The sequence below is a fragment of the Labeo rohita genome, chromosome 2 (genome assembly GCF_022985175.1).
Source record: "Labeo rohita strain BAU-BD-2019 chromosome 2, IGBB_LRoh.1.0, whole genome shotgun sequence".
Taxonomy (NCBI): Eukaryota; Metazoa; Chordata; class Actinopteri; order Cypriniformes; family Cyprinidae; genus Labeo; species Labeo rohita.
In genome coordinates, this window is record NC_066870.1 from 24000480 (window position 1) to 24026733 (window position 26254).

Here is a 26254-nt window from a genome sequence, read left to right on the forward strand (position 1 = left end):
ATTTTATCAAAAATATCTCAATTTGTGTTCCAAAGATAAACAAAGGTCTTATTGGTTTGGAATGACAAACTATACCTTTAATGTTTGCATAACCAAAAAAAAAAAAAAAAATTCAGAGAACATTCAGAAAACATTCTTAAAACATATTTTTGTCAGCTGAGTCACTCATAATCAAAGGCAACACAAGTTATTCAGAGATTTCAGTATTTCTTATGGGGTTCGACATTTTACCTGGATAGGCTATTTCTTGATATTTGAATCTTTTTATATGAATTTGAATCTTTTTGATTTGGTTCAAAAACTCTTCAAAAAAAAAAAAAAAACAAGTGTTTCGCTTAATTCTGAAGCATAAACCTGCTATACTCTCACTATTTACCATACCTTTTTGTGGAAGAAGTGAAGAAAAAAACAAGAAAGAAGAGAGATCAAACACCAAAATTTTCTAGATTTTTTCCCAGGCATCTTTTATAGGAGCTCACATGAAAGACAAGGAAGCTAAAGCCCCCTAAATAGGATCTAGCAGAACCAATGCCATCCACATCAAGTGTGCAACTTGCAACAGAGCATCTCACTGCCATCCTATATTTACCTTAATGTAATTAATCAGGTCCCGGAGGAGATATTTTCAAGTGTTTACCGTGTCTCTCTCACATTATATAAACGTGATATAATATATCAGTTTTCATATTGATGGTTTAGAATGTGAGAACTGACAGCGGAGGCCCGAGGGCTTTGTAATGTTATTCAGACAGGTATGTTTCGAGTTCAGGGGAAGATCGAAATCCAGTGACCTGAGAAAGACAGCAGCGAGATCCCTGATCAATCTGAACCCAAGCTACTCAATAATGAATGTGTGGGAGTCATATAATCTGAAATGCATGTCCGATTTCAGCCTCTAATCCATCAGCGTCTCGATATCTGTCAGTATCAGGTACACCACTCGGGACAGTCCTGTCTTTTTCCTTATGCTTCATGTGATGTCTACAGCTTTATCTTTTCTGACAGTTTACACAACCACAGCTACATACAAAGATGTTTATATGTTAGAGAGATCAAAGACTTAACTTTGTTTGGCAGTGCTGAAAACAAAAGGTTTGTGAATCTTTGGACCATCACTGAGACATTACATTTTTCAGATGGATCTGTATGTCCCAAATGTGCACTCTCTCAATAGGATCTACCTTAAATAAGTGTGTCTCATATGCAATGTGCACAAATGCTCTATTTATTTGTCCAAAAATATAATAAAAACATAAATATTGTGAAATATAATGGCAATTATATTTATAAGTATTTTATATAAGTAATATAAGTAAACATATTTTTTCTAGCACAACACAGTTAAAATGCATTTATTTGTCTAATATACTGTATACACTACTAGTCAAAAGTTTTTGAACAGCAAAATTTGTAATGTTTTCAAAATAAGTCTCTTCTGCTCACCAAGCCTGCATTGATTTGATCCAAAGTACAGCAAAAACACTAAAATTCTGAAATATTTTTACTACTTAAAATAACTGGTTTCTATATGAATATAGTTTAACATGTAATTTATTCCTGTGGTTTTAAAGCTGAATTTTTAGCATTACTCCAGTCACATGATACTTCAGAAATCATTCTAATATTCTGATTTGCTGCTTAAAAAACATTTTATTATTATTATTATTATTATTATTATTATTATTATTATTACTATTACTATTATAAGAATATTTTCAGGTTTCTTTGATGAATAAAAAGTTGAAAAGAGCAGCATTTATCTGAAATAGAAATCTTGTGTAACATAAATATCTTAATCATCACTTTTGATCAATTTAAAGCATCCTTGCTTAATAAAGGTATTAATTTCTATAATTAATGTCTATCATTAATAAAACAAAAAATACACTACCGTTCAAAAGTTTGGGGTCAGTAAGACTTGTAATAGTCTTTAAAGAAGTCTCTTATGCTCATCAAGGCTGCATTTATTTGATTAAAAATATAGAAAAAAAACAAAACAGTAATATTGCAAAATGTTTTTACAATATAAAATAATGTTTTTTATTTTAACATACTTTAAAATAGAATTTATTCCTGTGATGAAAAGCTGAATTTTTATCAGCTGTTACTCCAGTCTTAAGTGTCACATGATCCTTCAGAAATCATTCTAATATGCGGATTTATTATTAGAATGATCAATGTTGGATAATATCAACAGTTGTGCTGCCAAATATTTTTTGGAACCTGTGATTTTTTTTTTTTTTTTTCAGGATTATTTCATGAATAACAAGTTTAAAAAGTACAGTGTTTATTCAAAATATAAATATTTTATAACAATGTAAATTATTTATTATTAACTTTTAATAAACTTTTAATTATTAACTTAATACATCCTTGGTGAATAAAAGTATGAATTTCTTAAAAAAAAGAAAAAAAAAAGAAAAAAGAAACGATAAAAATGTACTGACCCCAAACTTTTGAACGGTAGTGTATATACTGACTCCAAGCTTTGGAATGTTACAAAATCTTTTTATTTCAGATAAATGCTGGTCGTTGGATTTTTCTATTAATCAAGGAGCCCTGAAAAAAAAAGTAATTAACTGTTTTAAATATTGATAATAATAATAATAATAATAATAATAATAAAAAAATGTTTCTTGAACAGTAACTCAGCACATTAGAATGATTTCTGAAGGATCATGTGACACTGAAGACTGGAGTAATGACGCTAAAAAATCAGCTTTAAAATCACAGGAATACATTACATTTTAAAATATATTCAAATAGAAAAAACAGTTATTTTAAATAGTAAAAATATTTAACAATATTACTGCTTTTGTTGTATTTTGGATCAAATAAATGCAGGCTTGGTGAACAGAAGAAAAAAACATTAAAAATCTTACTGTTCAAAAACTTTAGACTGGTAGTGTAATATTAAGAAAAATATATAATTACACAAAATAACCTCTGTAGTCTTACTTTTGAGTTGTGGATACCTCAATCCACCACACTATGTTTACTTAAAAACCTCAAGATTTATATCATAAATCAGATAAATTCTGCTGGATATGGTTTCTTCACTGAAACTGTATGAAGTTCATCCTATCAGATCTTATGTAGCAGGGCTGTAAATGTGCTATATTGGTTGAAATCTGATATAAAGGGCAAAAAAACAAAAAACGAAAGGAAAAAAAACATCCCTAAACAAGGACGCAATAAAACCGCAATACTTAATGTAATAATATAAAAACATGACACAGCAGTGCTACATACACGGAAAATATACTTATTATTTAGATTTGACAGAGTGTACTGTCAGTGTTCAAAAGGAAATATATAATCAAAATACCCAAGTTTACTTTGACCTCTAGGTAATTTGTTCTCTTTGTGATACTCCCTGAAATTAGCTTGTATTTTGTTGCCTATCTTAGAACAGAGTCATTTCTGTCTTTTATGAAAGCCCAACAATAACTGTCAGTTTGGGGAGTAAAAGAAATAGAGGGCTGTGAGAGAAAAAGATGAAAGGTAAATATTCTTCAGAGAGGGATGGCAGAGAATAGCTCTTTCAGAGGGGGTTGCACTTAAAGGGAAGAAGGTATTATACTTCCTGTCAAACATATCCCCTGATGAATTATTTGATTCACTGATATATTGGAGAGAGAAACATTATAGGGAATGATAGCACCATAAATACTCTGCCTGAGAGGTAGTAGACGCGTCGGATATATCAGAAAAGTTATGAAAGATTTATTAATACATATCTTGCAAAACTCGCTATGCACAATAACTACATACGTAGCAAGACTTTCATTGTACTCTGCAATAATTCAAGGTGTGACTTAGAAAAAAGCAGAAAACTCTTGTGAAGAAATGTCATTTTATTTTTTATTGTTAATAGCTATCGTTTTATGGTTGTGCAATTGACCATGCACAGAATACTTCCTTGTTTTAGACAAGCCAGCTCAGTCATTTCCGGTCAAATGTAATTGCTCATTTTCTCTACATAATCCATTGTTTGTCTAAGAGGACCAAACCTCCATGTATACCATTTCGAGAATGACAAACGTGAGCGTAAAAAATTCCGCGAGTAAATCCTCTAAACATTCATAACCGATATGTAATAACCGAACAAAACATCTGACAAGCCGATGTCAGAAATAGAGAAATAGACTAAATTTAGAGTAACAAAAACTACAGCAGTAACAAGTTTGTGCTATTTAATAGCTTTTACAGTTCAAGATAAAACTGTTATTAAATGTATGTAAAAATATGTAGTTATTCAATTAAATCTAAAATATTTCAAATTCATATTGATTTATTTCGAATGCATTATTTAGTTTGTATACCACTGATATTTAACTTATTTAATTTGTAGTGAACTATATATAAGTATTTAAATAATTCACCATTAGAGGCTGTCTAAGCTTAGTTAATTATTTATTTTAATGACTTTCTGCACTTGCTATACTATATACTTCAGTGCAGTAAAAGTACTCAAATTTGTTACACTAGTCATTTTTTAATAGATCGAAAAGCAAGACGTGAAAAAAAAAAAATATGGGAGTTGGAGTTGGAAATGGCAGCTGCAGCCAATGAGTGATCTTCTATTATGCCCCTTTTCACAAGATGTAATATGTCTCAGGTGTCCCCAGAATGTGTTTGTGAAGTTTCAGCTCAAAATACCCTACAGATCATTTATTATATCATTTTGAAAATGCCTATTTTGAGTCGAAGCAGAAACACGCTGTTTTCACGCATGTCTCTTTAAATACAAATGAGCTGCTGCTCCCCGCCCCCTTTTCCAGAATAGGGCTGTGCCTTTACAGCTCCTACCTCAGATACTCTGACAAAAAACCTCTGTTTGGTTTTGATTATCATGTCTATTATGATAAAATCATACGTTTTAAACCATATGAGTTTAAACGTCTGATATAGGGTTTTCTAAGCGCACACATCCGAAGCACGTGCACTGAAAGCGGATGTCACACGGCATGTGAGTACTAAACTAAATTTTCTTTTATGTCGTATTGCGCTTAAACCGTCAAATACACACAAGTTTATGTTAAAAACACACATAAGTTGTCTGTGAAGGCAAACGGTTGTTTATATTAGATCTGTGAATTAAGGTGTGGCCAATTCTGTTTCACTTTTACCCTATGAATTGAAATCAAGCCAGTTCTTCCATTTAAAATTTTGTCTGACTCTGAATGGTGGTTGTCTTGAACTAGCAGCACTGCATGCTGAGAATAGTGGAGCACTTTATGAGCAATTATTCTGAGGCCTGAGTGGATTGAGGGACTGGATTGACATTTTTGTGCACAGGAAGCTTCTAGAATGTAAATGAAGTCTTTGAACATCTCTCTCTCCCTTTACTTGAAGGATTTGGTCTGATGACATGCATTTTTTACCTCCCGGTTTCTCATAAGGGTGGCTGAAAACACCCTTTAGTCTTCCCTTTTACATTCAGAATTGTACCAGCATGACAGTATACACACCTTTTGAATAATTTTTTTCTATTATGAATCACTAAACCCAAGCCACGTCTGAACTCAACAGTTTCCCACTTTGTTCTGAAATGAAAATGAAAACTCAAGCATAAAATTAAGTCAAACACATTTCTCTATTCACAATTCAGCCAAGCAAGAAATTGGCAGGCGCAAACAGAGCAAGGACAAAATGGACAGCTGAAAAAAAAACAAAAAAAACAAAACTGCCATAAACAAAAGCACAGCTGTTTCTTCTAAGTTTGGTATATTCGTTCTTTAGAACAATATATTATATTATATTATATTATATTATATTATATTATATTATATTATATTATATTATATTATATTATATTATATTATATTATATTATTTATATTATATATGATTCCTTATTAAAATAAACAAACAAGTTAAAGAAACAATATTGCCTTTTAATTAATCACTTTTAGTTAGTTATTAGTTATACTAAAACTAAACTATTACTAAAATACTTTAGTTATATTACTTATATCAAATCTTAAATATATCTATATTTAAGCATTCATGTTTTTTAAATGTATATTTTATTTAACTATTTTATTTAAGTTTTACCAAAACTTAAATAACTATATTTTACTTAAGTTGTAAGTTCAATCAATTAGAAATTACTAGGTTTTCTAAAACCTTCCTTTCCCTTCCCTCATGTTTTCTACATTTTTGAATATATCAGCTATTTTACTTATCCCAAAACTTAAATATAACTATATTTAAATATAAATTGTCATAAATATAATTAAAATAAAACCTTACCTTTTTCATTCATGTTTTTTAAAAGTATATTTCATTTAGCTATATTTTAGTTATACCAAAACTAAAAAATAACTATATTTCACTTAAGTTGCAAGTTAAATAAATGTTTTACTTCCCTCATTTTTTCTGTATTTTTAAATATATTTCAGTTATTTTTCTTATACCAGAACTTAAAGCAGTATTTTATTAAATTATAAATATAATGTGCCAAGTTATAAATATAACTAGTTTTTTTCCCTAAAACCTTCCCTTTTTAATTTTTATGTATTTATTTTAGTGAGCTATATTTTAGTTGTTTTAGTTATACCAAACCTTAAATACAACTATATTTTAATAAAAATAAGTTATAAGTACAGCTAAAAAATAGTCTTCTGTTTGCCTGTACTCTCTTAAAATGGACAGACTTTTAAAAAGCATTTTAAACATTTAGTGTGTGATGTTGCATGCAAACATCACGTTTGACCTTTGACCCTTATTTATTTAGTACCTATAACTAAATTTATTAATGACTATATAAATTCAGCATGGCCGATGTACAGGAAAAATGGAATAAAAAGATGTTATGAATAAATATATTCTTATTTTGAAGCAAAATGAAACTTTTTTACCTTTAAGTTTCAATAAATCATGCATTAGACTGTTCAGTAATTACATTAAATAATAGATTTCTAATAATACAAAATCAAATGCTTTTTTCTTTTAATAATGGAATTTTAAAAAACGCTTATTTCTTGGAGACAGTCTAAAAATAGTAGAGACGTTTAACACCTCCTTTGGTGAAAAGGAGTGTGGCCTTCACATTGTGTCTTTCTTTAAACACGGTTTCCTTGTGTCCCAACATGCTTAAATCCACGTTGCCTTGGGAACTCTAAGAGTGCGAGCTAGAAGGAGACTGAGAAGTAAAACCCGCTGGGTCGCAGGTGCTGGAAATGAACAGTGTCCAATGATCCTGAAAGACAAGGCAATTTGGCAGGCACTGTCGGAATAATGAGAATAGAATGGTAATGTTGCGGGGCTGAGCTCTGTTGCGGGGGCATTTGCCGAGGCCAGCGTGTGGGGCGGTCTCCACGTTGAGGTGTTCGCACATTAACCTACATAAATAGGGGTTACAGAACCCCCAATCATCTGCCTGCGTCTGTGTTTCACTGAAGGTAACACTCACTCTGCAAAGTCATAGTACGGCTGCTAGTAAAAGCAACACAGACATCTCTTCATGTCAATCTAGCCAGTGCAAGCGGAAGATACCACAGGAAGCAAACATGCCGAAGTAAGAGAGACTGAGAAAGACAGAGAGAGAAAGAAGACTCTCCAGAGAGGGATAAAGAGATGGATGAGGCGTAGCTGTCTCTTAGGGGAACTGCTCCTCATGTTCTCTCAGACATGACAAAGTGATACTAGATTAGACGAACTTGAAATAAAGGAAGAACTCTACTAACCTGCTGCCAGACACGCTAACCAGCTGGAAACACCTTGTCAAATGAGGGAAGAGGTAGACTTAAGACCAGGAAACTGCATTCAAACTGTAGCTTGTAAAGTTAGAAATTAGTCATGATTGAAAGAAATTACTGCTTAGAACTACTGTTGAAGAATTACTTCACTTCCAGAATAAAAATGTCCTGATAATTTACTCACCCCCATGTCATCCAAGATGTTCGTGTCTTTCTTTCTTCAGTCGAAAAGAAATGAGGGTTTCTGAGGAAAACGTTCCATAGTGGGATGAAGGTCCAAATTGCAGTTTAAATTGCAGTGGTTAAAAGTTTAAAATTTAGTATTTTTTTTTTTTAATGACTGATTGTGTCACTAAATCAGACCCTTATTCTTTGGCTGGGATTGTGTAGAGCCATTTGAAGCTGCACTGAAACTGCAAATTCGGACTTTCAACACGTTGGCTCCCATTGAAGTCCACTATATGGAGAAAAATCCTGGAATGTTTTCCTCAGAAACCTTAATTTTTTTGAGGAAATTTTTATTCTGGAAGTGAACTAATCCTTTAATTTCACTGTAGACATTCTATTAACCATAAGTAACTTTGCTATTACTTTATTTTGATGGTCCCACAGTAGACATTCTACTAATACTTCTACTAATACTAATAGTAGGGATGTGACAAGATCTCATGGCACGAGATCTCGTGAGATCCAATGTGCCTCGCGAGATCTCATGACAATATCCTTGCAAAACATTTTGCAGTGTTTACATTAGAGCTGCACGATTAATCCATAAAATTTCCAGATCTCGATTCAAACACCCACGCGATCTTATTCTTGAGTGACAACGATTTAGCTATGTCTGCTGTTTCACATTGTGAGTGTCAGTAGAGCGTAAGAAGCACGTTCTGTAGCTGGCCATGTTAATGAATCAGAGGGTCGGGGTAAATGTGAACGCAGAAAGAGCAACACAAACAGTCTTTTCAACCACATTATAATCATTATTTCTGTGTTACAGGCATTTAAATAATAGAAGTACTGGGATAAAAGTTTATAGTTTGGGTATAAACACTTATTGTCTACAGTAGCAATCAAAACGAAAGTATCTTAACACTTGTATGTACTGTAACGCTTATCCTCTTCCGCCAGGAAGTGGCAATAACTGCCCGTTTAAAAAAAAGTGTCTGTAACGTAGGACGCTGAAGCAGGGTTTGAATCCAAATGCAGTTGTTTATTAAAGACAAACACAGTAACATACAGCAAGCAACGGGTCGATAGCCAGGTAATCAGTCCAGAAAGGCAAACTGAGTAAAGGGGTAATCCAGTAATCGACAACGTGACACAGGCTTGGGTTCAGAGCCGTGATAATAGTCCAGAGAGACAAACAAACAGAGAGGGCTAACCGGTGATCGTGGTCGAGAGGCAGGCGTGAGGTCCAAACGTGATAACAGTCCAAACAAGCAACCAAATCCAAACAAGGGTAATCCGAAAACTCGTAAATCCAGAGACAGGCAAAACAGCAACAGGTCATCCAACAGAGTAAACACAACGCTCGGTAAGGCAGACAAACTGGCAATACTTCGCAAAGTATAGAGCACATGGTCAGTCTTTAAATAGTGTCAAACAGGAAGTGACAGTAGAAGCAGCAGAGGGAGCATGCAGGCAGTACTGGGGTGAGGGCTCCCTCTGCTGGCTTGGCGTTACAGAATCCCCCTAGGAGCGACTCCTGGCGCTCAAAACAACAACAGTCCAGGTGGGTGGGGGAACAGAGGCAAAACAGGGGGTGGGACGGAGGGCCAGGTCCATGTAGAGCAGGTGGGCCTGGATCGTGGAGCAGGGACAGACAGTGAAGCACTGGAGGACCTGGATCGTTGGGCAGGGACAGACAGTGAAGCACTGGAGGACCTGGACCATGGAGTAGTGGCAGACAGTGGAACCTTGGAGGACCAGGGCCATGGAGCTGTGACAGACAGTGGAACCTTGGAGGACCTGGGCCGTGGAGCAGTAGCAGGCCATGAAGTACTGGAGGGCCTGGGCCGTGGAGCAATGGCAGAGTAGGGGACCATGGTGGGGCAGGCAGAGCAGGCAGAACAGGAAGCCATGGCGAGGCAGGCAGAGCAGGCATAACAGGGAGCCATGGCGAGGCAGGCAGAGCAGGCATAACAGGGAGCCATTGCAGGGCAGGCAGAACAGGCAGAGCAAACAGGAGCAGAGATATCCACAGTGGGACTAAAGACATGCATAGCAGAGCGGTGTGTTCCTGCATGATTTTCTTGGCCGTGGCATGACAGGCAGAGAGTTTCATATGGGTCTTCTTGATTGCGACCTGGCGGGCAGAGAGTTCATCCTGGGACGCCGCCCCCATGGGAGGATCTACAGCATGCGCTGACACCTCTGGGGGCATGGGCGCAGATGCTTGGGCAGGTGAGGCAGGGAAGTCATGAATGGCCTTCATGGCCGTGACAGGACGGGCAGAGAGTCCTTGGGGAAACGCCGCCCCTTTAGGAGGTTCTGCAGCCGGAGCTGCTGCTCCTGGGGGCATTGGCGCAGACTCTTTGACAGAAGAGGCCTCTGGCGTGGACTCGTGGACAGGCGAGGCCTCGGGAGCAGACTCGTGGACAGGCGAGGCCTCGGGAGCAGACTCGTGGACAGGCGAGGCCTCGGGAGCAGACTCGTGGACAGGCGAGGCCTCGGGAGCAGACTCGTGGACACACGAGGCCTCTGGAGCAGACTTGTGGACCGATAAGGCCTCTGGAGTAGACTCATGGACAGACGAGGCCTCTGAACCAGATTCGTTGATAGACGAGGTCTCTGGAGCAGACTTGTGGACAGATGAGGCCTCTAGAGCACAGCGTGCTGCCCACACACTGAAAATGGCGATGGCCATTACAGGCAGCACAGTAGATAGTGGGGTGTCTGTTGACCTTGAGGGTGCTGATGCTATGGACTTATGGCTTGTGAATGTGGGCTCTGTGTGGCTTGGGAGCGTGGGCTCTGCGTGGCTTGGGAGCGTGGGCTCTGCGTGGCTTGGGAGCGTGAGCTCTGCGTGGCTTGGGAGCGTGGGCTCTGCGTGGCTTGGGAGCGTGGGCTCTGCGTGGCTTGGGAGCGTGGGCTCTGCGTGGTCAGCTGATATGGGAGGTGGTTTGAGAAGGTCAGAGGGGACCTGGTGAGATTCTGGTAGAACAACAGTTTTTTGACTTGACTCAGGGAGGCCTGCCGTGGCCGCACTTGACTCAGGGAGGCCTGCCGTGGCCGCACTTGACTCATGAAGATCAACTGTGGCTTGGCTTGGCTCCTGGACAACAGCTGCAACTTGACTTGGTTCATGAAGAACAACCGCGGCTTGGCTTGGCTCATGGACGACAGCCGCAACTTGACTTGGCTCAGGGAAGACAGCAGCAATTTGACTTGACTCGTGAAGATCTGCTGCAACTTGGCTTGACTCAGGAACAACATGGCTAGACTCAGGAGCAACATGGCTTGACTCGTGGGGAACAGCTGTGACTTGGCTTGACTCGTGGGGCACAGCTGTGACTTGGCTTGACTCGTGGGAAACAGCTGTGACTTGGCTTGACTCGTGGGGAACAGCTGTGACTTGGCTTGACTCGTAGGGAACAGCTGTGACTTGGCTTGACTCGTGGGGAACAGCTGTGACTTGGCTTGACTTGTGGGGCACAGCTGTGACTTGGCTTGACTCGTGGGGCACAGCTGTGACTTGGCTTGACTCACGGAGAACCACAGCTGTGTCTTGGCTTGACTCGTGGAGAACAGCTGTAACCTGGCTTGGTTCGTGGAGAACAACAGCTGTATCTTGACTTGACTCGTGGAGAACAACAGCTGCATCTTGGCTTGACTCGTGGAGAATAACAGCTGTATATTGGCTTGATTCATGGGGAACAGCTGTGTCCTTGCTTGACTCATGGAGAACAGCTGTAACTTGGCTTGATTCATGGAGAACAGTAGCTTTGGCTTGACTTGACTCTGTTGCTTGACTTGACTCTGTTTCTGTTGCTTGACTTGACTCTGTTTCTGTTGCTTGACTTGACTCTGTTTCTGTTGCTTGACTTGACTCTGTTTCTGTTGCTTGACTTGACTCTGTTTCTGTTGCTTGACTTGACTCCGTTTCTGTTGCTTGACTTGACTCCGTTTCTGTTGCTTGACTTGACACAGGAACAGCAGCTGTAATCTTGCTTGGCTCGGGGGTGGCAGCTGTGACTTTACTTGACTCAGGAAACGCAGCTGCGACTTGACTGGAACCAGGGGTAGCTACCATTTTAGCTGCCCATACAGCCATGAGGGGTGAGTCCAGTACGTGAGCCATCAGGTGGCGTGGCTTGGAGACAGCAACCATCTTGTCGAGTGGCTCTGGGATGGCGGCCATCTTGTGAACAGGTTTGGGGATGGCGGCCATCTTGTGGACTGGCTCTGGGATGGCGGCCATCTTGTGGACAGGCTCTGGGATGGCGGCCATTTTGTGAGCAGACTCTGGCGTGGCGGCAGCCATCTTGCGTGCAGACTCTGGCGTGGCGGCAGCCATCTTGCGTGCAGACTCTGGCGTGGCGGCAGCCATCTTGCGTGCAGACTCTGGCGTGGCGGCAGGCGTGGCGTGCGCAGGCCCTGGAGCGGCAGGCGTGGCGTGAGCAGGCCCTGGAGCGGCAGGCGTGGCGTGAGCAGGCCCTGGAGCGGCAGGCGTGGCGTGAGCAGGCTTTGGCTTGGTGGATGTGGCTTGAACCGGCTTTGGCTTGACAGGCATGGCGTGAACAGGCTTTGGCTTGGTGGATGTGGCTTGAACTGGCTGTGATATGGGGGCTACTGTGGGATTGCAGGGTCCCTCATCCGCAATCCCAACAGTAAAAGGTGATCCACTTAATAGCAGAGCATAATCCATATATTTTTCCAGTGACCAATGAATTTTCCCTCCAGGTAGGCGGGAACGAACCGGGTCGTTTAATCCGTGGTGGAAAATGTCCTTAAGAGCCACATCATTAAAAGCCACCAGATAGCACAGCTCACAAAACTCCATTACATAATTCTCAACAGACCGGTTACCTTGGCGAAGGCAGAGGAGACGAGAAGTTGGGTCCATGGTGTGTTGTGAATATAAGCTTCCGCTGGATTCAGGGGAGGCGAAGTATTCTGTAACGTAGGACGCTGAAGCAGGGTTTGAATCCAAATGCAGTTGTTTATTAAAGACAAACACAGTAACATACAGCAAGCAACGGGTCGATAGCCAGGTAATCAGTCCAGAAAGGCAAACTGAGTAAAGGGGTAATCCAGTAATCGACAACGTGACACAGGCTTGGGTTCAGAGCCGTGATAATAGTCCAGAGAGACAAACAAACAGAGAGGGCTAACCGGTGATCGTGGTCGAGAGGCAGGCGTGAGGTCCAAACGTGATAACAGTCCAAACAAGCAACCAAATCCAAACAAGGGTAATCCGAAAACTCGTAAATCCAGAGACAGGCAAAACAGCAACAGGTCATCCAACAGAGTAAACACAACGCTCGGTAAGGCAGACAAACTGGCAATACTTCGCAAAGTATAAGACGCAGAGGATTAACGTTACTTTTGTTTTTGAAGGAAATGCACCCAGCGATCTACATAAATGCATCTATGTTCGCGTAAATCATTTGTGATCCAGCTTCACCTACAGCAGAAGTGAGTATAAGGGATTTTTAATGCATCTTTGCAAATCACCTTTCCTAATAATGTGTTAGTTAGCAAGTTTCGCGGCTAAAGTATACAGTACCCCACAGAAGAGAGGGGCGGGGTGAGCAGAGCTCATTAGCATTTAAAGGCAAATGCACCAAAACAGCTCACTCTGAAAAGGGCTGATCTTGACAAGGTAAAAAAGGTGTAGTTTTACACTACCACTGAGAAATTTTAACCAAAGTATGTTATAAACTTCTCATTAAAATCCTGACAAATCATATCAACTTGTGGAATATGGGCATCCGATGACCCCTTTAATGTAAAGAACATTCTAATTATCTAAAGAAAGTTTTTTTCCCATTATAAAGGGTCTTTTGTGCAATGGAAAGGTTCCATAGATGTTCTTTATGGGAAAATCAATGCCAATAAAGAACCTTTATTTTTAAGAGTCTACAGTTAAATAATACAGTTAATCTATTTAAAAATGTCTGTGACAGCACAGCTCATTGGTACAACAGTGAGATGTTGCTATAATGTGCGATAAAGGTCTTGGGTTCAAATCTTGGAGGTTCGTACATTTTAACAAACCAAGTGAAACTGCAACAGCATAAAATGTATCTGTGGCACATTTTATTTAACTAACTTGACCTATACTGACTTTTAGCAAATAAGGAGTCGTTTTTTTAAACGTGCAGACTACTGAAGCATGTGCCAACAGCCGTTAAATAAATAAATAAATGTACTGGCTTGTACACAGGTAATTTAAGCACCAAGCAGAACAGAGAGAAATTTGATAAGGGATAGAGAAGTGAATGTTGATCTGAAAACTGTGTCTGCCAGGATCTGCCACTGAATACACTTAAAATGAATGATAAAACACTGACTCATGCTTTGATGCAGAGACACTCGTGTTTAGGTCGTGAAACCTTGTTCTCATTTTAATGTGAACTAGAAAACAGACTTGAAAGTTATGAAAAGCTGAGAAAAAGGAAGGCAAAAAGGCAAAGGGTTTCACTGAAGCCTTGTGTCTGATATTTTTCTCGGAAAATCAGCAGTTTTCACTCTTGACTAAAACTGTGCCAGGCAGACATTGTCACTCTTTCAAAGTTATCTTATCCAGTTTCATCTATTATGGCTTTTTCACTCTTTAAGGCCAGTTAGAGACCGTTTACATCACGTTGGCGCTGTAGCTTTTAAAGCGACGTTGCACAGTAATGTTCCTTGCTATCTTTCCATTATCAACAAGGCGTTTCCAAATTCAATGCGAAGCCAACAAACATTCCCATCTGTTATCTTGGCGAGAGGTTAATGCTTTTGTTGACCTTCTGATGCCCTAACATCATGTGGGCTACATGTCTTTATCACAACTCGGCTGTGCACGCTCTGTTTTTTAAGTCCCCTGCTTTTCTCTCTAAACAAATCATGGCTTAAGAACACAACAAGCATTTACTGAACCATAGGAGAGTTGTCCTCCAGGACACATGAGAATTACCAGCACTCCTTGAAGACATGCAGGCATCCGTCAGGTTGCTGCTTGAAAATTGCAAATACGCCACATCGCTGGAGTCATATCACCAGAACATCTGGAAGAGCCGTAATTATCTGATATCATGAAATGCATTCATTCACATTTCAGTCCTGACATTTCAATCAGTGGTGTGTTTGTGTTCTCTGAAGAATGGATGATGAATGGATGATGTGTCTTGCAGGTGAAAATGAGCTCATCACAAGGTTTCAATAGATTCAGACATGTGCACTGCTGGAAAATCCAGCTTAGGCTGGTATTTGAAGGTTTTTTTTTTTTTGGTCCTGGCCATTGGCTGATTGACTGACAAAAAACAGCCTAAACACCTGAAGCAGGTTATACACCAAGTTAGTTGCTTGGTCCTGTTTCCACCACTGAATAAAAAAGGTTATTGCGAGTTTTTATCTCACAATTCTGACTTTTTTCCTCATAATTATGTGATACAAACTCGCATTTCTGACTTTTTTTGTTAGAATTGTGAGATTTAAACTCGCAGTTGACCCTTCGTAGAAACCCACCCTTCATAGTTACTGTTGCGCTGTCCAAAACGCAATGCCACGCTATCACACTACACATCATGTTCTCACACAGTGAAAAATACATTGTGGAGCAAAGAGAAAACTGACAACACACCGACAGACAAGACAGAGCATGTTACTTCTGGTATAACACAAGGTCTCTTTAAAATGTTGTTGTTTTTTTAGAAATTCAAATAATAAATATCATTTTGTGGCTCTTTAATGTGTTGTGACAGATCACTGTATTGCCTTATTAGATCGATCGACATGTGAACCGATCGTTTTTTCTTCTTTACTTAAAGCACAAAAAAAACATGAATGAACATCAGAACAATTTTATATCAACTGCGGAAAGACGTCAATTCACACAGTTTTTCAAGTATGATTTGTTTGTCGGACAGGATGGAAGATTTGGCATTATGATTGGTCAGATCGCCTGTTAATTGAGAATAATAAAGTCAGAATTGTAAGAGAAGTCAAAAATTAAATCAGTATTTAAGTCAGAAACTATTCAGACTTTTTTTCTCAGAATTGTGTGAAACCTGCGGTTGAGAGTTATAAAGTCAGAATTGCATAATATAAACTCACAATTCTGAACTTTTTTCAAAAAATTTTCACAAAAATTTGCGATTCCTATTTTCTCATTTTTGCGAGTTTGTATTTCGCAATTCTGAGTTTTTTCTCACAATTCTGACTTTTAATAAACTAATAGACTTTTAATAAAATCGTGACAATTCGGACTTATTTTCTTGCAATTGTGAGTTTGTCTTTTGCAATTCTGACTTTTTTTACTTGTGAGATATAAACTCACAATTGCGAGTTATAAAGTCAGAATTGTGTGATATAAACTTACAGTTCTGACTTTTTTCCTCAAAATTGTGTGATTATAAACTCACAATTGCAAAAAATAAAAATTGTGAGATAAAAACATGCAGTTCTGACTGAGTTTATATCTCGCAATTCTGACTTTTTTCTCACAATTCTAAAAAAAATATAAACTCGCAATTGTGAGCTATAAAGAACAATTTTGATGGGGACAAAAAGAGAATTGAGAGTTTATATCTCATGTTCTGACTTAAAAACTCACAACTGAAAGAAAGTCATAATTGGAAAATACAAACTCGCAATTCAGACACGCAAAATAAACTCGCAAATCTCAAAAAAAAGTCAGATTTGTCAGTTTATATCTCGCAATTCTGATTTTATTTCTCACAATTGTGAGTTTGTCTCAAAATTTTGATGTTATAACTTTATATCATGCAATTCTGAGAAAAAAAGTCAGATTTGCGAGTTTATATCACAGTTATGACTTCATATATAAACTCACATATATAAACTCACAATTCTGAGAATAAAAGTCAGAATTGCAAAATGTAAACTCGCAGTTGCGAGAAAAAAAGTCAGAATTGTGAGATAAAAAGTCACAATTAACTTTTTAAAAATTTTTATTCAGTGGCAGAAACGGACTTCCATCCAGTAGGTAAATGATCTTATACTAGTACAGTATATATACAGTATATGTTTCAAAACACTACAAACTTAAAAGGGGTTTTACATTTTCTGAGTAAAATAATTTTACCTCACTATTTAGTTTTGTTTTTGAGTGTACTCTTTACTTGTCATGTCTCAGTTTACTGAGTCAAAGGTAACTCTCAATGAAGAGAAAGATAAAGATTTGAAATACTAAAATTATGTTGTCATCATCTCAATGGTGGTGCAAATGGTTTTGTTTTTAAAGAACCAGAATAAGCCATATCTCCGAATGAAGCTAAAGCTCTTTTCAGCAATGAGAAGATATTGATTTGCTTTCTAAATATCTTTTCTATCTCTTCAAATAATAGAAAATGATACCATTATGTTTAGCAGCCACAACTCTTTGTATAACTTACCATAGTTCTAAAGGAGGTCAATGCTCAACATCAGCAACAACAACTCCAGAGCCTTCAACACAAAGCAGATAATGCTGTTTAAATACCTAGGAACAGGGGTTATACAATACAGGATGTTACATCAGCTCTTTTAATGTGAAATTCAGGCAATAATGATGCAATTGTTCTTAGTTATAACCCATCTCTTTCCACCATGTATTCTTCCTTTATATAATTGCAGGATCATTTGCATTCATTTGAAACAGACCAATCTTTGAAAAAATCTTTAATTTATTTGCTTGGCTCTGTAATATTTCATTTAGTTTCCAGGGAGAATTTCAGTGTTATGTTAGAATGAATTGTATACTTTTATAGTATTTATTAATAATTTAAATTAGCTTATATTTAATACTTGTAGCATTTTAAGTTTCAGTAATTTTATGCACTTTTGACATTGACTTCCGTGGTGCGTAAAATGCGGACGGAATCATGGAATCTAGTCATAAAAACAGAATTTACTGAATAATGCGGAATGTCATGGAATTTGTCAAAGTTGGAATGAATTAATCAAAAGTAGGTTGTTACACTTAAATCAAACCGCAATATGGACCAGTATCTGTAAATATTACGCCGAAAAACTAGCATTATATCATATACACACAGAAATGTAAAGGTAGACACAGCAACCCGTCAGAATAAAAGTCTGATTGAAGACATTGTGCCAGATATATATTACTAGTACTACTAATACTAAAATGAAACAAACATTATTTTTTAGGGTATAATCACACAGCATTTCTTCCGTTTTAATTTTAATAGTAAATTCCCCTTTGTTTGCCAAAAAAAAACAAAAAACGTTTGCTTTATTTGATAACCAGAACATGTTAAATACACAACACAGAATTGTAAAAAAACCTTTCATAAGGCTATTTTAAGAATAAATTAAGAATAAATGTATTATTTTTGAATAAATTAAGTATGCATTCAATTAATTAGACATGCTTTTTTATTAATAAAATTTAATTTAACCATTAAAAAAAGGGTTGAGAAAAATTAAAACGTGAAAAAAAGGAATTTGGAAAAAAATGAAACAGAATTTGGGAAAAAATATAGATTTCATAGGGCCCTAATAGTTTTATTTAGCTTTTTTATTTTTTATTTCAGTATTAGTAATTTTGGTGCTTACTAAGTTTTTAAGTTTAAGTTTCTCATCTGATATTTTTAATAGTTTTAGTTATAAATATTAACAGTGATCGTTTTTAATATTTTTATCATGATTCATCTAATAATTTGTATAATTTTTTGTTAACTTAACACATACATTTCAATTATAGTTATTGGGATCCAGAAAGGTTGCCAGAGTTGGCATGTTAAAATAAATTTTCAATTCAAGTAATCTTATGACTCCTTTCACAAATCTACAATTCAAAAGTTTGGGGTTGGTATAGATGTTTTTTTATGTTTTTACAAGACATTTCTTCTTCTCCCCAATTCTGCATTCAAACTAACTGTTTTCTATTTTCATATATTTTAAAATGTAATTTATTCCTGTGATGGCAGTGGTAAATTTTCATCACCCATTACTCCAATCTTCAGTGTCACATACTATAATCCAGGAAACATTTTTTATTATTACTAATGAAAACAGTTGTGCTCCTTTCACTTCTTTCATTCACTGCACTGTCAGTTCTGATTGCGGTTCTACCATGTGGACAGCCATTAAGTGACTAAAAGAAAAATCCCAGCATGAAACATGTGCTGTTCAAAAGTAAATTAGGAAATTGGGGAAAGTGCACAGTCAAAGGGCCCTGTGGTCTTCCCTGTCGTATTTAATTGAGAGCTCTCCTAATTGAGCGTCGTCGTTATTCAGTGTGATGGCACTCATTCTCTTCAAAGGCTACGGGCTGCTTAGCATTGCCAAGATCTCCAGTCAAAGAAAAGTTTCCCATCAGCCCATTATAACAGGAGAAATACAGAGTTGTCTGCGTGACCTGGTCTGACTTTTCCTTTGAAGGCGGTGTGGGTAAAAAAAAAAAAAAAAAACTGAGAGAGAGAGATAGCGACAGTCTTTTTAGTGGTCTGTAGTCTCCCTATAGTTCTGCAGTCTCTTTAATCTTCTCCATTAGAGAAAACGCTAGAGCACAGGAAACACAACTAAAGGAATAGTCCATCCAAAAATCTAAATTTGCTAAGTAATTTACTTTTTAGGCCATCCGAGATGTAGATGAGTTTATTTGTTCATCAGAACAGATTTGGAGAAATTTAAAATTACACGACTTTCTGCTCACAAATGGATCCTTTGCAGTGAATGGGTGCCATCAGAAGAGTTCAAACAGCTGATAAGTAATCCATACATTCTAAAAAATGCTGGGTTCAGCCTGTTGGGTCATTTTATTGGGTTGTTTTTAATATTTTTACCCAGGTGCTGGGTTATTTTCTTAACCCAAATGCTGAGTTCAGCTTGTTGGGTCATTTTATTGAGTTATGTTTAATATTTTTTTACCCAGGTGCTGGGTAGTTTTTCTGCAAGTAAGTTGCTGGCTCATTTTTAACGCTGAGTTACTTTTTTCTACCCAGTCACTGAGCTGAGCCTGTCTCTGACAAACAGGGTTGCCAAGTCTGCGGTTTTTCTGCGGAATTAGACTACTTTAACACTGTTGCCGCAGGTTGTTTTTCATGTCTGCAGGTTGAAGCGACCCCAATAATGTGATATTTAGCCCCTGGAATGCTAATTTTACCAGGGGAACGCCACCAAAAAACGTGTATTTTACTCCCCAGAATGCGATTTTAATGAGACTTGGCTACTTTTGGGCTAGTTTTGATTAGCAATTGGCGGGTTTTGTTGTGAAAACCTGGCAACCCTGCTGACGAAACAACCCAGCTGCTGAGTTAGTCAGAGCGTGGGCTTTTTGAGTCCTCTACAGGAGAGAGCGGTTCTCAGCCCCACCGATTTGCATTTCTTCAGCGAAATAAAGGTTTGTATACCTTTTATTTCATTTATAAAGTCTTTACTGTGCTGGAAATTGTATTATTTAATGCAACGCAACATAAGGACGAGATGTCAGTCAGCTGCGTTAGCAGCAGTTGTTTCACATTGCCTTGCATAAAATAAATGGATTATTTTATGTTTAATCTTAAAATATGTTGTCTAATGTCAGTACTGTTTGTTTATGGGCAGTTTTTGGAGTCAGTCACGGCATCTTTCGGCTACGAGTGAAACACGAGGCTGCGGTCTGAAGTTCGCAGTTAACCCAGTGACCAGCAGCCCTTCACCGGCTCAGATTTCAGCGACACACTGGCACGAGACTTTGTGCTATTTCTGTAAAAAGCGATTACAGAGAACAGTTAAATACACTAAAATGAAAATTCTACTTTTAAATGTTATATTTTTATGTCTAAAATGCTTGTTAAACGAGTTTAAATGTATGTAATATTGTAAACTATGCTGTATTTACCCAGTAAATTCAATTTGTCTTGTGTTTTGTCTATGTGTTCTTACTTAATAATAAATGTTCATCTTTTGATTTATTGCTGTTGCCTCCAGTAATTTTGTGTGTGTGTTTTTTAATAAGTTCCAGTTTATTTTATGCCAGCAATGTAATAATTTTTAAACAATAGTTGCCTTAAAAACATTTAACCTAACCAGCTGGGTCAAAATAACCCAGCATGTGTTCTGTCCAATATTTACCCAGTGCTGGGATGCCAAATAACCCAAGTTGGGATGTTTTTAACCCAGCATTTTTTTAGAATGTATGACTCCAGTCTTATTTATGGATTTGTTTCTTACAACCATACATCTTTGCACTTCGCAAGACAATTGATTGACTGTAGTTGTGTGGATTATTGTGATGCTTTTATCAGCTGTCTGACGGCACTCATTCACTGCAGATGATCCATTGGTGAGCAAGTAATACTAATACTTAGTTTCTCTAATTTTGGTCTGATGAGGAAACTCATCTACATCTTGTATGGCCTTGAGGGTGAGAAAAAATTCAGCAAATTTTATTTTTTGGGTGAACTACTTTTTTAAAAGCTTTGTGATTTCAAAACTGCCATTGTTTTGGCTGATATTTGTGAAGTAGACTTTGGTACTATGCAGATTTAGATTTTGTGTTTCATCAGAATAGATAGATGTGGAAGATGTGAGGGCAAAATTGGTTTTGTAATGTCAGACCACTTCTGTGCGAAGTTTGCCACTCATAATGTAAGAGGCAGGATGGAGACGGAATTAACGAGCCAGCTGCTCCAGGGTCCAGTGCCACAAATAAAACGAGAGCAACCCGCTTAGACACACCTCCAGGCTCTGACAGATAGAAATAAGATGTCACAATGTGACAGGAATATATGATTACACAATCCTATAGTTAACTGTTCATTCTTCTGTAACATATATTCAGTAGATTTTAGTAATTAATCAAAAAAGGTACATTTACATTGCTAGTTTAAAGTGATTAGGATTGATTTGGATGGATTGATGCTTTGTTCTCTACATATAAATTCTTCTCCTATAAGAAATTATAGAGCACTATACATTTACTTTAAAGTCTCCTACTTTTATCCAGGTGATTGAGCAGCAACACAAAAGTGTTTCTTGGGTAGGGAAGTAGTCTATGTCTGCCAGTCCATTAAAAATAGAAAATGTCAGAGGAGATTATCACTCTGACCATAGCCCCAAAGCCCAGGTGTCAGTCTGACTCAGTGATTCATTTTACAGTTTGCTCTTGTCCTGAGTTCTGTTGCTGATAAGGGATTAAGGAAGATTTAAAGGAAATTCCATACCTGGGTCTTTGAACTGTATCAACAAAATTCCCAGTCGAATTACTTAAATGTTTCTCATGCTGTAGGGAACACTTCTGGGATTAATGTCTGCAATTATCCGAAAATAATGAAGTATGAAATATTGATTCAATATAAATTCTGCTTTACTAGGTGTGGCTTTGTGTTGACTGTATTTCAGAACCCAGCTGTAAAAGGATCTGATGGATCCAGTCCAATAAAATTCACAATAAAATTTAATGAGATTCGATTAACGATTCGATTCTGCATTCTTAACTTGTATTCACAGGATTATTTAAATGCTTCCCCTAAATTTTTTATATGGTTAGTCAGGGGGCAAATTACACTGCAGCCTTTACCATATAGTGAAAAGTAATACAATATATTTAAAATACATTTATGTCAAATCATTAGTTCAAATCTATTAACATATTTACAAATATATCCCTAGAGTACTGATTTAAAAATTATAATTAAACTTCATTTGGAGTACTACATGCACAATTCACATTTCTTAATATTAAGCCTAAAATGGGTTTTAATGTCACAATTGCTGAGGATTGTATGATCGCTGAATAAAAAAGGTCTTTAAATGCAAGACATTTAAAGTGTATCAGAAATCTACTTGCAATAGTTCTACTTTAGCACAATCAAATATACTTAAGTTCATCTTTAGTTGGACTTAAGCACTATACTTCCAATTTAGCACACTTTATACTGGTTTAGTATAGGCTACTAAAAGTACAATTGCAAGGTATTTTTTCTTAAGAACATAAATATGTAAATGTATTTGTATACTTAGCGTTAAATACATTTATTTCAAAAACATTTTAGGATGTTTATTTATCAATAGAGTAGCACATGTAAGCCAAGATTTTTAAAAGAAAGGCTTTAAAAGTAGGCTATCATGTTGTGTAGCATACTGTGGTATAGGGTAACATTTTATGTCACACCTTTGCATAATGTGAGCTTATTTTTCCAAAATAAAATGCTACAGCATTTAAACTTTTCCTTTCTATCGACAAATGATGATTCTGATGATGTAGTAACAAAAGCAACTTTCATGCACCTGATTGACAGATAAACCTCATCCTCTTATTTTAATGGTTGTTGTTAATGCTGTGGTTATTTTAACAGTTTCCTTTGTACTTTCGGTTTAACGACATTAAGTTAAAAGTCATTTATGGAATTGTGCATATGCTTTTAGACACTTACATTGTTTTTGCTCCGCAAAGCCTTCAACTGCTCAGGTAATGTCAATGGTATGAATGAGAGCTAATGAAAAACTACAGAAAAGTAAAACTACTTTACTCTAGGAATAAAAAAGGAGAAGTCCACTTCCAGAACAACAATTTACAAATAATTTACTCACCCCCTTGTCATCCAAGATGTTCATGTCTTTCTGTCTTCAGTCGTAAAGAAATTATGGTTTTTGAGGAAAACATTTCAGGATTTTTCTTTGTATAATGGACTTCATTGGTGCCCTGATTTTGAACTTCCAAAATGCAGTTTAAATGCAGCTTCAAAAGGCTCTAAACGATCCCAGCCGAGGAAGAGGGGTCTTATCTAGCAAAACGATTGGTCATTTTTTTTCAAAAAATACATTTTTTTTATACTTTTTAAGCACAAAAGCTTGTGTAGCACAGGCTCTGGGATGCGCATTCTTGAATGATTCGTTCATTTTGAATGATTCTTTAATGTGACTCGGGAAGAACGAGTCGTCTCGGGGTGTGATTCATTCAGTCACGCATTCGCAACATCCTATTAGGTTCTGTACTGGAATTAGTTCACCTGTTTCGAGTCTTCGGGTTTTTCGAGTCATTTGTTCATCTTATGGGGCTGTCCCGTGATGAACGAACGATTTGAAACCGAAAACTTGTTAAATAAGAGGTGAGGTGAGCTAATCATAGACTAAAGACCCAGTTAAACAATGAATTAATCTTTTCTGTTTCTTATAGCATTACAGTTTTGTATTGTTTGTAGTGTGATCAACGTTTGTGTAAGCAGTAGATGTGTTAGGGAAGTACCACATAACATTTTAATTATATTTTACTAAAATGAATTAAATGACTCGAAAAAAGATTTGTTTATTTTGCTGAACGAGACTCAAAGGTCCGAGTCAGTAAAATGATCCGAACATCCCATCACTACTACGAATCACGTCTAAGTTCATTGTCTGTGTACTCCGGCTCAAAAAGTTAGAGAATGGCAAAAAACATCTTATTTTCTCCTACAACTTCAGAATCGTCCGACATCGTTGTAGCTTTTTGTTTGTAAACAGTGTTTGACTTACTTGCACTTTGTTAGTCTTTGCGCGTTCGCTTTGTAAACACTGGGTCAGTAGTTCCGCGTGACCTTTCAACGTGATTCAATAGTATGTAGTGTCGTGAACACGCATCTCAGAGCTTGTGCTACACAAGCTTTTGTGCTTAAAAAGTATACAAATGTTTGCTTTTCGGAAAAAAATGACCGATCGTTTCGCTAGATAAAACCCTTCTTCCTTGGCTGGGATCGTTTAGAGCCTTTTGAAGCTGCATTTAAACTACATTTTGGAAGTTCAAATTCAGGGGCACAATTGAAGTCCATTATATATAGAAAAATCCTGAAACGTTTTCCTCAAAAACCATAATTTCTTTATGACTGAAGGCAGAAAGACATGAACATCTTGGATGACAAGGGGGTGAGTAAATTATCTGTAAATTGTTGTTCTGGAAGTGGACTTCTCCTATAAGTTTAGGTATTGGGTAGGATTGGGGATGTAGAATATGGTCATGCAAGAATATGTGCTGTATAAGTACTAATAAACAGCCAATATGCTAGTAATATGCATGCTTGTAAGTAGCTAGTTAACAGTGTGAATTGGTCTCTATACTAAAGTGTTACCTAAAGCTTTTACCTAAAGTCTAAAGAATTCTATAAGTGTGTCCCATTGGGTAATAAAACATTCTATTTGAACACTTGGGCCAAATACAGGAAATACATTATGTAAGTAGACAAGTGGACAAGTGCAAAGAATGCAAGTATGAGTATTTGGACAAGCCCTCATGCTGGCAATAATTATGGAAAATAGTTTCCAATGCATCAGATTGATAGAAACAGGTGGACTAATTACAATTTAAACAACATACCCATTCAGACATCACTACTATCAGTCACTTTTAAAACAAAGTCAACTTGAAATCACTTGAATCTCCTCACTTGAAGCATTACTTGTACATCTCCATGCCCATCTCTATCATTACACTGCTCTGGAATATCTGATTGGTCAATTAGCAGTCAGATATTTCATAATATTCACAATCCTCAGAGTGTATGTGTGTGTGTACTATTGTATTTGTGTGGAGATTGAGGCCTGTAAAAATATTGCTATTGTTGAACACTGCTATTTTCTTTCCTGTTCCCTAGTAATAAAAAATGTCTTTTCTTGTTCACAGTGCCAATCAGAGGTCTATTTGTGGAGTTGATGATCTCGCCCTAGTGCCCGAGTTGTGATGTGGGGGTGCACCATGGCAATGCAAGGTTCATTGGTGAGCCTGGCTTTACTGTTCTTTGGGATTCAAGCTGTTCCTAACCCCACCAGCAAACTAGTGAGGACCACAAGGGTGAGGCGACAGGTTCCCGAAGGCGGGGGGTCCTCTAACAACCAGACGCAGGCCATGATCTTCAATCATGTATACAACATCAACGTACCATGGGAGTCACTCTGTTCAGTGGACCTAGACACGGTACCAGGGACAAACAAAGGTACAGCTGGGAGTGACAAGATGCCGACAGAGTACACAGAAGAGACGGTGGACTCGGACAGCCAGGTGACCTTCACCCATCGCATCAATATCCCAAAGCAGGCCTGCGCTTGTCCTGCGGCTACCGCCATGGAACAGCTGGCGAGCCGCATAGAGATGCTGGAGAGGGAGGTGTCCTTGCTTCGAGCGCAGTGTAGCTCCAGCTGCTGTGGAGAGAGCTCCGTTATGGGTAAGTTTTAGATTTTGGTGTGGATAAACTTTGATTGCACACCCTGTAGTATTATAAAAAAGTATGGTATTTTCAATATAAAACTAATAATAATCGATATAAATGTTTATTAAAAATATTCAAAGAGTTTAAATCAAGTATTTCCAACTTATTTCAGGTCAAGGATGAGAGGAGACAAAATAGGGATTAATTTTAATTATATTTTTTAATTTTATTATTTGCTCTTTATTGTACCTACGGAGAGTGTATGCACAACACA

The 26254-nt window shown here is 37.3% G+C and overlaps 1 protein-coding gene across 1 annotated transcript in view; it reads left to right on the plus strand.

Annotated features, from left to right (window-relative positions):
• tnr (tenascin R (restrictin, janusin)) overlaps positions 1-26254 on the plus strand; it is a 178658-nt gene that overhangs the window by 92187 nt on the left and 60217 nt on the right. The window contains 1 exon segment of the mRNA XM_051134409.1: positions 25458-25995. Coding sequence (XP_050990366.1) covers positions 25515-25995 — 481 coding nt within the window. The 5' untranslated portion in view covers positions 25458-25514.